Source organism: Linderina pennispora, assembly GCF_002104995.1.
Source record: "Linderina pennispora strain ATCC 12442 chromosome Unknown DL89scaffold_219, whole genome shotgun sequence".
Classification (NCBI taxonomy): domain Eukaryota; kingdom Fungi; phylum Kickxellomycota; class Kickxellomycetes; order Kickxellales; family Kickxellaceae; genus Linderina; species Linderina pennispora.
In genome coordinates this window covers 1-12520 of record NW_024468467.1, presented here as the reverse complement: position 1 = coordinate 12520, position 12520 = coordinate 1, and the positions used below count along the sequence as shown (strand labels likewise).

The 12520-nt window shown below is 54.2% G+C and overlaps 3 protein-coding genes and 1 non-coding gene across 4 annotated transcripts; 1 reads left to right on the top strand and 3 right to left on the bottom strand.

The window, feature by feature from the left end:
* Positions 1-62: 62 nt before the first annotated feature.
* Positions 63-908, bottom strand: DL89DRAFT_298529 (S-adenosyl-L-methionine-dependent methyltransferase; the record flags this gene model as incomplete). Its single annotated transcript, XM_040890795.1, has 4 exons — positions 63-128; positions 211-585; positions 609-801; positions 850-908. 4 exons carry the CDS (start codon positions 906-908, stop codon positions 63-65), a joined length of 693 nt encoding a protein of 230 aa, XP_040738915.1.
* Positions 909-2379: 1471 nt separating this feature from the next.
* Positions 2380-7131, top strand: DL89DRAFT_298528 (calcium-translocating P-type ATPase; the record flags this gene model as incomplete). The annotated part of the gene is made up of 6 exons (XM_040890794.1): positions 2380-2539; positions 2566-2703; positions 2756-2901; positions 2954-2992; positions 3027-5906; positions 5941-7131. 6 exons carry the CDS (start codon positions 2380-2382, stop codon positions 7129-7131), a joined length of 4554 nt encoding a protein of 1517 aa, XP_040738914.1.
* Positions 7132-9539: 2408 nt separating this feature from the next.
* On the bottom strand, positions 9540-9612 carry DL89DRAFT_t234. The gene has a single exon. It is a non-coding gene; the product is annotated as a tRNA-Met (tRNA).
* Positions 9613-10447: 835 nt separating this feature from the next.
* DL89DRAFT_96608 (uncharacterized protein) lies at positions 10448-11010 on the bottom strand. Its single transcript, XM_040892298.1, has one exon. It carries the CDS (start codon positions 10929-10931, stop codon positions 10638-10640), a length of 294 nt encoding a protein of 97 aa, XP_040738913.1. The 5' UTR covers positions 10932-11010; the 3' UTR covers positions 10448-10637.
* Positions 11011-12520: the final 1510 nt, after the last annotated feature.

Here is a 12520-nt window from a genome sequence, read left to right as displayed (position 1 = left end):
CATTTGTCTAGTTTGATCTGTAATACTATTGCAATAGAAATCTAGGGTTCCTCTTTTTTTGTCTAAAGCGGTTTGCGTGCAACGATCGCAAACTGCGGGTAGTCGATGGCGACGGTGTCGGTCAGGGTCTTGTTCATGATTCCATGTGCTGTTCAAAGTACTTGTCGACGACATCTGGCTCGCCCGGTGATCGTCATCCATGCCTTGTACCGACCATGTTTTGAAGTAGCCGGCGAGCTCCTCCAATGTGGACTGGCGCTGGTCAATCCACGCTTCTGGCAGTACCTCGATCTCCGGGATGCGCTGCTTCCAGACCTCTGGGTATCCAACATACCGGACATTTTCAAATGCAGAGGCCATGACAGGCGCAACCAGAGGCTGGTACCCGCCCTCGACAAGCTTATATCCATCGTCCCAGTACTTTAGCAGATACTGCTCGTCGAACGCCAGCCTGTTGACGAAACTGCGCGTCGTGTCGCCAACCACCTCTGGGTATTTGTACCCGACCAGGGCCATGGTGCCGCCGGGCTTCAGCACACGCAGAGCCTCGTCCAGGAATGTGTCGAATTTGAACCAGTGCACGCCCTCCATGACCGTTAGCAGGTGACTGAGTTGCTCTCGATCGGGAGCGATTCACCGGTGCCGACCTTGTACTCGACATTGGTGATGTCGCGCGCGTGAGCGCTCTCCTGGGCCGACGCAATCATGCTCGGGGACAGATCGACGCCAATGACGCTGTCGAATTCGCGCGCCAGATCGGTGGTGAAGATTCCTGGCCGCAGGCAATTCGGCCGCCCTGGCCTTGGCCCGCGTGGTAGTTTTCAGCCAGGCAATAGATTGCTGTTGTACGTCGGGCGAAGGCTCAGGTAGCGGTTGGCGTTGAATCCTTTGGTGGCAAAAGCAGACATTGTTTGAATTCTCGGAGATGGATGGTAGTGGGAAAGCAAAGATGAGTGCTGGGCTGGAGCAAAGAGGGCGATTCCTGAGACCCTTTATAGTGCTGTGGCCGCAGCTCTCCTCGCACTCGTGTGTAACGAGTATTTGGCTATATGACCATCTAGAACGTGGCAGTAGTGGTATCAGGCGCTGACATCAGCACCACCAGCGTCCTACTTATCAGTGTTAGCATAAGCGCTGCTTCTACTATTGCATCATCGGCTAGCAATGCATATATCGGGGCTCGGGACCAGCTAGATACCCCGCAAAAAGCCTAAGCGCATGGAACGGATATTGGTTTTCCCTCGGTGATAAAATCCAAATTCCGAGATCTGATCACTGCACCCTTGCATTGGCCAACCCCAACAATCGCGTCAATTGCAACACATGTCAACTGAGGACACATCCGCCTACTCACGCCAGCTATGTTCTATTCAACCGCACGCCCTTCATGGTTCTCTGCGGACGATCCTCTGTTCGTGGAACATTCGCGCTTGTCAAAGAAGGCTCCCTGGACGTCGCGTGTTCCTCTGCGTGTTTTTGCGTGCATCGGCCCCTTGTTTCAGGTGTGTGGAAAGCGATGTTGGAAAACGTTCTGGTAACCTATGGTGCCTCTCGGCCCTCATAATATATGCGCAGCCTGTGCTGGAAGACTGGGAACATCGGGGGAGTCACAGTGACAAGTATGCCAGCTTCTCTTTGGCTGGCGAGGTTCTTTTAATTTCTCTTTTGCCCACATGAGTTGAGAACTATGCTGTTGGGGCAAGATCACATTCCAGAGCTCCAGTATGTGATTAGCGGGCTCGCTTGTGTCAACATTAGCGGCGTTTGATGGTACCTGTTTCTGAGGAGAACTTCTTTGGTAGAAGGTTCGGGACTAGATCGTTCCTTTCTTCTGCTCATTTTGGCTCCTCGTTTTCTCACTGGTTGTTTTGGATGTACCCTCAAGTTGGCTTTGCTAGCGGCCAACCGCCTCTGGCAGCCAGGCGGTCTTTTTTTCCTGGGCGTCCGGGATGATGAGATTATTTAAATCGCCATAGCACTACTACTGCCTCTTTGTCCTGCCAAGCACCCGTTTTTGTATTTAACTCTTACCTTTTTGCCTTTTTAATCCCTCCTATTTTTTATATACTTGCTGTGTTATCAAATACGTCTACTGTACCAGCAAGCGTCGTGCATTTGTTAATCGATTCCCTGCACTTTTAAGCGCTACACATACACGCCCCGTTCTTCTATCTATAAGCTATCCAGACTGCTGGAAACCGCTTACTTTAGCATCTGCTAGTAGTCCGGCTCCCCCTTTTTCCTTTTGATACATGTAAGTAGTGACTCGGCCTTGTGGCACTAGCAAACAGCACGGAAAAAAAAAGTCATGCAGCAGGAACCAAAGCGCACACTAAAAGGATCGACAACTACCAATCAAATAGCTGATAAACACAAGCTATGAGCGCAAATGGAAAACCAGCAGTCACGGAGTCGGTCGCTGCAACTCCGTCACAAAGCAGCGATAAAATCAGCACAAGCGACGGGCACTCAGTGGACGTTGACGGCAGCCTAAGCCCCGACCGGCTGGCCGAGCTGGTAGCGGACAAGGACCTGGAGGGTTCCGGAAACTGGGCGGCACCGCAGCGCTCCTGCAGCAGCTCAACGTCGACTCTGAAACCGGCATCGTCCCGTTGCGCCCCGGCGAGTCACTCAGCGCACTGGAAAAGACGCCAACGCGGGCGGCGGAAATTGCCAACGAGCTGGCGCGGGAGCAGACGACGAGTCACTGACGTGGCTGGGCGAATTCGAAAGCGACATGAAATTGTACTATGAGCGAGTGGCGAAATTCGGGTCAACATTCTGCCGCCGGTCAAGTCGCGGTCGTTCCTGGGCCTGGTGTGGGATGCGCTGCACGACAAAATGCTGATTCTTCTGGTGGTCGCGGCGATCGTGTCCCTGGGCATCGGCATCTACCAAGACGTCAGACCGAACCCGGACCCGGAGGACAGCGGAAGACGTGCACTGGGTTGAGGGGTTTGCAATTATTGTGGCGATTTCGGTGGTGACACTGGTGGCGTCGATAAACGACTTCCAGAAGGAGAAAGCAGTTCCGCCGCCTCAACGCCAAAAAGAACGACCGGCGGGTGCGGGTGACACGCGGCGCACAGGAGCGCCTGGTCTCGACCAACTGCATCATGGTCGGCGACATTCTGCACATTGAGCCCGGAGACATTCTGTGCGCCGACGGAGTCGTCGTATCGGCATCCAATCTCAAGTGCGACGAGAGCTCAGTCACGGGCGAGAGCGATGCGCTAAGGAAGCGCTGTCTGGAGGAGGCCGACCAGGCCAACGCCGATAGGCGCAAGGAGCGCCAGAGAAGGCGGACGGAGCTGCGCGCCAAGCGCCGCGACCAGCGGTCGGCAGCCCTGCGCAGCAAGGGCGAGAGCATGGAGATCGAGACCGAGGGCCAGTCGGGCGTAGATGCCGACGAGTCGACCGATGGCGAAAACGACCTGACCCACAAGGCCACGGTCGCCAGCGGTGCGCCTGCCCCCGAGAAGCCAAAGCCCAAGGCGTCCAGCAAGAACGCCGACCCGTTTTTGATCTCGGGCAGCCGCGTGCTGGAGGGCGTCGGGCGCTGCGTGATTGTGGGGGTGGGCGAAAAGTCATTCTACGGCCGCACGCTGATGTCGCTGCGCAAGGAGAACGAGCCCACGCCGTTGCAGGCCAAGCTCAACGATCTGGCCGAGCTCATTGCCAAGCTGGGCGGCGCCGCCGGTCTGCTGATGTTCATCGTGCTTATCATCAAGTACTTTGTGCAGTTCGGTCGCCATGAGGTGTCGCATGAGGCCACCAAGGTCGTCGACAACGTTGTGCGCATCGTCATTACTGCCGTCACCATCATCGTGGTGGCGGTGCCCGAGGGCCTGCCGCTGGCCGTGACGCTATCGCTGGCTGTGGCGACCACCCGCATGCTCAAGGACAACTGCCTGGTGCGCGTGCTTGCCTCCTGCGAGACCATGGGCAATGCCACCACCATCTGCTCCGACAAAACCGGCACATTGACGCAAAACCGCATGACTGTCGTCTCGGGCTGCATCGGCGACCAGTACCAGTTCAGCTCGTACCCGCCGGGCACCTCGGCCATGCAGCGCCGTCGCGCCAGACAGCCGCCCTCGGACGGGCTGGTCACCGACATGACTGGCCGTGCGGTTGCTCCCGACAAGGCCGTGCTTCCCACACTGCTTGAAACCGAGACCCGCCGCCAGCGCCGCCTGCGCGACCGTCGCCAGCGCCACCAGCGCCGCCGTCTGGGCCGCATGGGCTCGTCGGGGTTCTCGTCATCAAGCGCCATGACGCCATTGTCGGATGCCTCGCCCAGTGTCTCGGGCATCTCGGACCTCAGCGACTTCAGTGACGACGAGGACCTGATCATCCCCACTGCCGAGCTGGCCGAGGAGGCTCCGCATGCGATCATGAGCCTCTGCCACGACGCAATCGCCGTCTGCTCGACTGCCTTCATTCCAGCCGACGACTCCTCGTCCGCCCCAGCCTCCCATGTTGCTGCCAGCAACGCCAAGTCCCCCCTGTGGCGGCGCATCCTTGGCCGCACTGGCAAAAAGGGAGCGCTGGCTAGCAACGAGGAGAGCAGCGAGGCCAATGCGCAGGTTTCTAGCGCCGACAAGTTCACCGGGTCAAAGACCGAGACCGCCATGCTGTCGTGGTCCGAGATTCTGGGTGCCCCCAGCTACACGCAGCTGCGGGAGGACGATGTTGAGCGCAGCGTGCAGGTGTGGCCGTTCAGCTCCGAGCGCAAGTCCATGAGCACGCTTGTCAAGATCCGCCGTCGCGAGGACGGCAAGTCCATCTGGCGCCTGTACGTCAAGGGTGCTCCCGAGATGGTGCTGGAGAACTGCCGCTGGGTGGTTGATGTTGACGGCGCCTTCCAGAGGCAGGACCGTGAGGAAATCATGAACCAGCAGGCCAGCTCGAACCCCTCGATGAGCAACTACAGCGGCGATGATGAGGACGCCCCCGCCTTCGCCTCTGTTGCCATGCCCAGCATCCCGCAAATCAACCTCGAGAACGACAGCGACGAGGACAATCTTGAGGTGCGCGGGCCGGCCGGCGAGCCGGTCCCGCTTCTGCGCGTCGACGCTACCGAAGACGACGATTCGAGCAGCCCGAACATGCCCGCGCTGGCCACCGGCGACTCGTCGTACCTGCTATCTGCCCACTACACGGGCTCGCAGAACATCGGCTCGGACACCACCGACGTCAACGACGACGCATATGCCCTGAACTTCCCGCCGGACTTTGCCCATAACCCGGCGATCCCGGCGCTGCCTCTGGACGACGAGACTCTGCGCGACCTCCGCCGCACCGTTGCCCACTACGCGTCGCGCGCCCTGCGCACCATCGGCGTGGCCTACCGCGACTTTGAGAGCTTTGACGAGGCCCGGCTGGTGCAAATGGAAAACGACAGCGAGCTGCGCGACTCGGCCGGTCTGGTCTGCCTGGGCATCTTCGCCATTGAGGACCCATTGCGCGACGGGGTCACTGATGCCGTCAGGCGCTGCCAGAACGCCGGCATTATCGTCCGCATGGTTACCGGCGACAACGTGCTGACTGCCCGTGCCATCGCCACGCAATGCGGCATTTACACGCCGGGCATGGGCGGAATCGTCCTGGAGGGCCCCAAATTCCGCCGTCTGAGCCCCGAGCAGATGGACGTCATTGTTCCGCGCCTACAGGTTCTGGCGCGCTCGTCGCCCGAGGATAAGCGCATGCTGGTCGAGTGGCTGCGCACACACGGCGAGGTGGTCTCGGTCACTGGCGACGGAACCAACGACGGCCCTGCCCTGAAGGCTGCGAATGTCGGCTTCTCGATGGGCATTGCCGGAACAGAGGTTGCCAAGGAGGCCTCGTCAATCGTTGTCATGGATGACAACTTCAAGTCCATTGTGCGCGCCTGCATGTGGGCCGTGCTGTCAACGACTCGGTCAAAAGTTCCTGCAGTTCCAAATCACCGTCAACGTCACTGCCGTGCTCATTGCCTTTGTGTCGTCCATTGTCGACAAGGAGCAAAAGTCGGTCTTCACTGCTGTCCAGCTGCTGTGGATCAATCTGATCATGGACACCTTTGCCGCCCTTGCCCTGGCCACCGACCCGCCCAGCGAGGAGCTGCTGGACCGGTACCCCGAGAAACAGGGCTCGCCCTTGATTACCTTCACCATGTGGAAGAACATCATTGGCCAGTCCATCTTCCAGGTCGTTGTGTGCTTCCTGACTCTATATGCCGCCGACGACATCTTCCACCTGCACACTGTCGAAAGCAGCTACGACATGCTGGTTCTGCGCACTCTGGTCTTCAACACGTTTGCCTGGATGCAAATCTTCAACGAGTTCAACTGCCGTGTGCTGCACAATGAGGTCAATTGTTTCAAGGGCATGCAAAAGAACATGTTCTTTTTGTCCATTGTGCTCATATCCGTCGTCGGCCAGGTCATCATCATCCAGTGGGGTGGCGCCGCCTTCCAGACCACTGCGCTTAGCGCAAAGTACTGGGCCTTTTCAATTGTCGGCGGATTCGTTGCGCTGCCTGTCGGCCTAGTGCTGCGACTGGTTCCCGACCAGCTTATCTGGTGGATGATGCCGTTCATTCCTCAAGACATCTACAAGACCCCCGCCAATCTTGAGTGGCAGCCGCCAGCGCAAACTGTCCAGAGCAAGCTGATTGGCGACAATGGCAACCAGCGCCACGGCAAGGGCTCGGACGACGAGTACGACCAGTACAGCCCCCTGGCCGATTCCAAGGGCATGCAAAAGACCTCAGTGTTCAAGTTCGGCTCTGAGCTGTCCAAGCGCTTCCAGAAGCCCCGCGACACTGCCCGCACCCCAGGCCGCACCCCAGGCCGCTCCAGACATGCTGTGCAGCCCACGCCACCTGACTCTGCAGTGAATCAGGCCAGCGCCGAGGTTGATTCTGCTACTAGCCCCCGGCTGGCGCGAGAGCCGCGGAAGCAGCATGGACGCCGTGGCAGCGATCAGCCGACCAAAAATGTATTGGCTGCTGCCATGGTCCCCTCGATGGTGGCCAGCAGCGTCGGCATTGGCATGTCCACCAGCGCCATGCCGCCAAACAAGATGTCCTTTGCCGACCTGGTCGACCAGGAACTCGAGAAAACCCCCAGGCCCCCTACACCCTAAGCAAAATATCAACTGAATAAATTAGCTTTTTACTGGGTCGGGAGTTTCCTGCGTACTGAGGGAGAAAAAAACAGGCCAGTATCCCTCACCTCTCATTGCCCATATGCATGGCGCAAAAGAGGATGCTTAAAGTGGTTAATCCCTTGTCATCTGGTTAATGCAAGCGGCATGTCTTGCATATGTGGTGGCCTCCCACCATTTCCGCCTCCTATTCGTGTTCAGGCGAAGGAACAAGGTTTGGCCGGCCTATTTCGCCTCCCCAAGCTAGATGTAAGTGTGACAGCCATGAGAATCTGTTCAGTTTTTCCTCTGCTATAAACGGGGATGGCATGAACATTTTGGCACAATGCCTGCCACCGCAACACATGAATAAAGATGCCTTCCCCGTGTGCTGTGGTATACATGTATACCCAGCCACAGGTTCCTACTAGGACATAAGACAACATGCGGGTGTGGGTTTCAGGATATAGCGCTGGGAAATAAAATTGTGCAATCTGCGAATCACAGGAAACCAGTTTATGCGAACAAGTATTTGTAGAAAAAAAAAGAACACTAGGAAGTATGCAGACTCGTGCAATGTGCATCCCTCCCTCCCTCCCGTTCCTGTGCAACCATGGTTCTGAGCACATTAGGCGCTTTGATTTTCGCATGTGCCTCAATATCCCCCCCTATCATTTCTCTGACATCCTTGTCTGACATTGCTGCACTGGCCCTCAGTGACAAAGCAGGTTAGATGTTCACCAGATGCATGTGCAATTCCCCCGTCACCTACCCTCCCCAAAAAACCCCCTCAAATAGCTCATGTCCTGACCTCTCGAATTCTTCTTCCCCCTGCTCCTCCCGTCTTGTCAACTAGCGCATAGTATTGTTTTTGGTTGACCTCCGCTAGCGAAAAGCCTTAAATTGCCCCAAGCTTCCTTCTTTCCACGGCTATTTCAACCCCGACACTCTTTTGCTAACTTATTCCCTCATTTCACTCTACCCAACAGTTATCTATACTGGGTTTTCTGTTCTATACAGGCATTTGCAAGGAATATTCGTGATATGGCAATCCCTCAAGACGAAACTCCGCCTGTATGTGCGCTCTGTGTGGCGCTGCAACGACTGCAACTGGTCGTCGGAGAGCGCAAGTGAAAAGGACAGCCACCAGGACACCTACGGCCACTACGATTGGGCTTGATACACCACATATCGTGATTGGTTAGCACCCAGTTTCTCTTCTCGTTGTGAACGATAACCTTAGGCTTAGTTAGATTGGACATGTAGCCTTGCGTACCGCCAAAACACACAATAACACACCTTTATCTCGTCTCTTACATTTGGCTATAAAAAGCTCCATGGTATCAAACCAGCCAACCTCTATAGTGACGAGAACCTACACGTCATCCGCTATGCTGCATATTCAGTCCGCTGTGCTTCTGTTGCAAATCCACACCCCTCTTGCCCCCTTCAGAAATAGAAATAATTTGGCCTGTCATCTGTGCTGCACGCGCCTTATTATCAAGCTGACTTGGTCACACCTCAATACCACCTGCTTCCCCGTCCCCATCCGCTCATCTTTTCTGACAGCAATTGCTGGTAGGTAGGTATAGAACAGCGGGTACGACCCTATGGGCGTCAGCAGCATGGCAGTGAATCCAATGGCCAGCGGCAAAGGCATGAATTACTTGGGCTTGGTATTTTGATGCGCATTGCTGATGATGATACTGATAGGAAGGATCAGCCTGGAAACACGCCGCACCTGGAAGGCATCAGTCGCTCTCCTACAGAGGGTAAGGGGCCGAGATCGCTGAGCGATTGGTGGCAGCTATCTGCTTACCGATCGATATTTGTAGATCGATTGATGGGTGTTTTTGAGTTGACTACCAGAGGGTATACGAGACTGTGTGGTGTGACTGAGCTGAATACACCGAATAATCCAAAGGAAAGGGTCCCAGCGCTACTGACAGCAGTTCCTGTTAAAGGCTAGCTAGAGCAATTGGAAAAGGCAGAATTTAGCGTTTTTGATCTGCAGTTGTAGCAGCGGACAGTGAAGCTGGTATGGCATCTGTGACACGTAGACTGCAAGGGGACGCGGATAAGCCAAACACCAACCATTGAATATACTAAAAAAAGTCAAAAAAAAAAATGGTGTTGTGTTAGTTAGATATGTAGGAGGTTTTAAAGGTGATATTTAATACTGAAGAAAAGAGAGAAAAGAAAATAGACAAGTTGCACGGAGGTATTTTCAATGCGGCCGTTTGTGCAGCTCATCAAGGGCTAGACGTTACCTCCATAGTGTAGGCTGTAGCGGGGCTCTTGCTGGCGCCCGGCTTGCCACCACCTGATTCGACTGACATTGCCTCGCCCAGCGTGCAAAAAAGCGCCTGTATATCCAAAAAGAGAAGCCCCGCAGGAGCAAAAGACACTGCCCGATGTGAGGCTCGAACTCACGACCTTGAGATTATGAGACTCACGCTCTGCCAACTGAGCCAATCGGACGCATTCCATGTGATTTCCAAACGACCAGTTGTTCGACTGATCCGATCACGATTTCGAGTTCCTTCAGAAAAAAATTGTATAAAGCGATTGTGGAACATGGAACCACATAAATGTGGTTTGTGGTTGCTGGTATGGTCTGCCTCTTCCATCGAAGGATAAAATGCATACATCTACATGATCATTCATTGAGAAATTTTTAGTTTAAAGCTACTTCAGGTCATTTATTTTTGTAGCGGAGATACACGTTTGAGTAGAGCATATCAAGAACGTCATCCTTCAGCTTGTCAAAGCAGCTCATCGTGATTGTGCCCCCATCCAAGTAGTCCTGTGCAACTCTGATGACTTGGCTAGACGTGTTTATCGCCAGCGATGATTCGGGAAGTATGAATGTGGTCAGAATGGCAGAAACAGGCTCGGCGGATTCTCTCAGAAATGGTGGTCGAGTCGTCAATGACTAGTCGCGGAAATGCCCTTGGCCATGGTTTGCACGATGCCAGTAGTAATATCAGTAAGTCCAATCCCAAACGATGACGGCCTGGTCAGCCTTGATTCGGGCGATTCCGATCTCCGTGTGTCGTCGAACAAAAATGGAGCAACAACATCTTGGGATGCATGGCTGCGACCAGTTCCTGATATAGAACACGTGACATGTAGATTTGGAGTCGTCGTCGGAGGCTGCAGGGTATCAAACGACGATATAACCGAGCCAGATATCGGCCTCAAAGTTCGTGTTCTGCTCGGGCGTTGAATGGGTTTTGAGGTCAAGATGGATGTTGGCTTTGAGTGCCGCGTAAGCGTCGAGGAAGGACATCAGCTCGCTGCAAAAACAACGCCACTGCAAACTGTTTGAGTCTCTCGTGCTCTTCCGGGATCCTGTAGAGCTGCATAAAAAACCCTCTCTGGTTGTTCCCGATTGCCGTCTAGCCGTGATGGGCAGCCGGCTTGGACGTCGGAACTCGTCAATAAACTGGTCTGCGTCATTCATGCTCGACCTCCTGCGTTCTCGGTAGGCAATATAAAACGACTCAACCAGTGGTACGACAATCGACTGTATGTAGATGATAAACATCTGAGCCCATGTGAAGAATAAAGGGGGTGATGTAGTGGTTGATCGGCTGAATCGCAAATTCCCAGACAATGACAATAGGATATTGTAACATCCCAGTCACAACGCAGATGATAAGGGAGTTTCTAATTCCATATGCATCGTGGTATCGCCAGATAAGCGCAAGGAGAATAGGGCAAGCAATGAAGTAGTAAATGCCAGAAAAGATGGCTAAAGGCAACATCACCCATGCTCTAACGCAATTGTAGTGCATCGGACGGATAGTCAGTAAAAGGCGAAAAGATATTTCCGAACAAGAGACCAATCGCCAGAAGCACCAATAATATCAGGAGTATTTTTCCCCACTACTCGGTTTGACATGATGCACGGGCTAGCACGGTTAAAACGCGACTTCGGTTAGCATTCTTCTGTCGAAGGGATAACTCTTTGCTGTTACAGCAGAGTCGAGAAGATATCGATACACGCCCACTGTGAGATCCATGACTGCTGCTCCTCTGTTCGATTTCCGCAGGCTCGATGACAATAGCGGCTAGGCTGGTCGAATTATTTGTGTCAACTGTATCAGGGACTGATGGCCGATGCCTATGCAGGTTGTGAACGCTTTGAAGCGACATTGCGAGAGAGTGTTTGCGCTGTCCATCTGTCGGACTGATTGTTGGCTGTGACTTGTTGAGGTTGTAGGACGACTGTAAATATCTCTGCCCGCCTATCTCACGCAACCGGTCCAGATACTGGTGTAAATTGCCTGGCCGAATAGGGTTATCCCGTACCTCGTGCCCAATCGCAGTATGTGAGCGCGCCTGAATGTAAAACCGCAAAGCGCGAAGCCCAAATGCATATAGCCAGATATTGTATCCAGTGTACAATAGCCAAAAGTCGAGAAAGCACGGGAATAGTGGTATAGCGTTATGGCATAGGGTGCAACAGCCGAATATGAACCCACCAACCACCTGCAACGTGAGCAGAAACACTGACCGCTCCCTTAACGAGCGCTCTTGTGATCGCCTTGCTCTCCAGATGTACAGCGAGAAGGTCACCACTGTGAATATAATGTAAAAGCCCAGCACTGAATAAAATACGATTTTGTATACTAGGATGGAACTTTTGCCGACAAGAGCGGGATCGCTACCGAGAAGGTATGGTATCCTGGTGCTGTAGTGCTAGCATTACCATGCGAAGATGTGAGAGCACGTATATATCTGGTTTGGATCTGAAAGTTGGACTATGCCATGGTACTGGATATAGGATCATAAGAATAATAGCAAAGATAGCTGGAGAAACACAGAAGAGATAGGTCATATTCCATAGTTCACTGATCTGGGCAAGCTCCAAAGGCACCCAGACATGGTCCTGCAGGAACATGGCGTAAGAGTAGCATCATTGCTGGAGAGCTGCAACTCTCGGCCTCCGACAGTCCAGACCCGTGCCTGGTAAAGCACGGCTGTCCATGCACATCTTGGATTAGTGAGCTAATCGCCTGGATCTACTAATCTGCGACTTTCACGTTATCTCGGCATAATCACAACCTAATCCGCAACCGCGGTTGGGACCATTGCTGGCAATCGCCAGGAACTGCAACCTTTTCTTTTCCGAGAAAACCATCGTTGCTCGAAAAGCGCTATTCCCCCCCCACACTCACCTTCCCCTTGAAACTTTTTCATAATGGACAAGCAGGTTATCGGTATCCTTGGCGGAGGCCAGCTCGACGCATGTTCATCGAGGCGGCTGGCCGCATGAATGTCGAGGTGCGGGTGCTTGACCCGACCGCTCTCTCGCCTGCCAAGCAGATCAGCAACTCGGACAAGCACATTGACGAGCCGTTCACGTCCTCGGAGGCGATCA

Coding starts and splice junctions, on each gene's coding strand:
- DL89DRAFT_96608 (XM_040892298.1), bottom strand. CDS start 10,931: ATGCACTACAATTGCGTTAGAGCATGGGTGATGTTGCCTTTAGCCATC.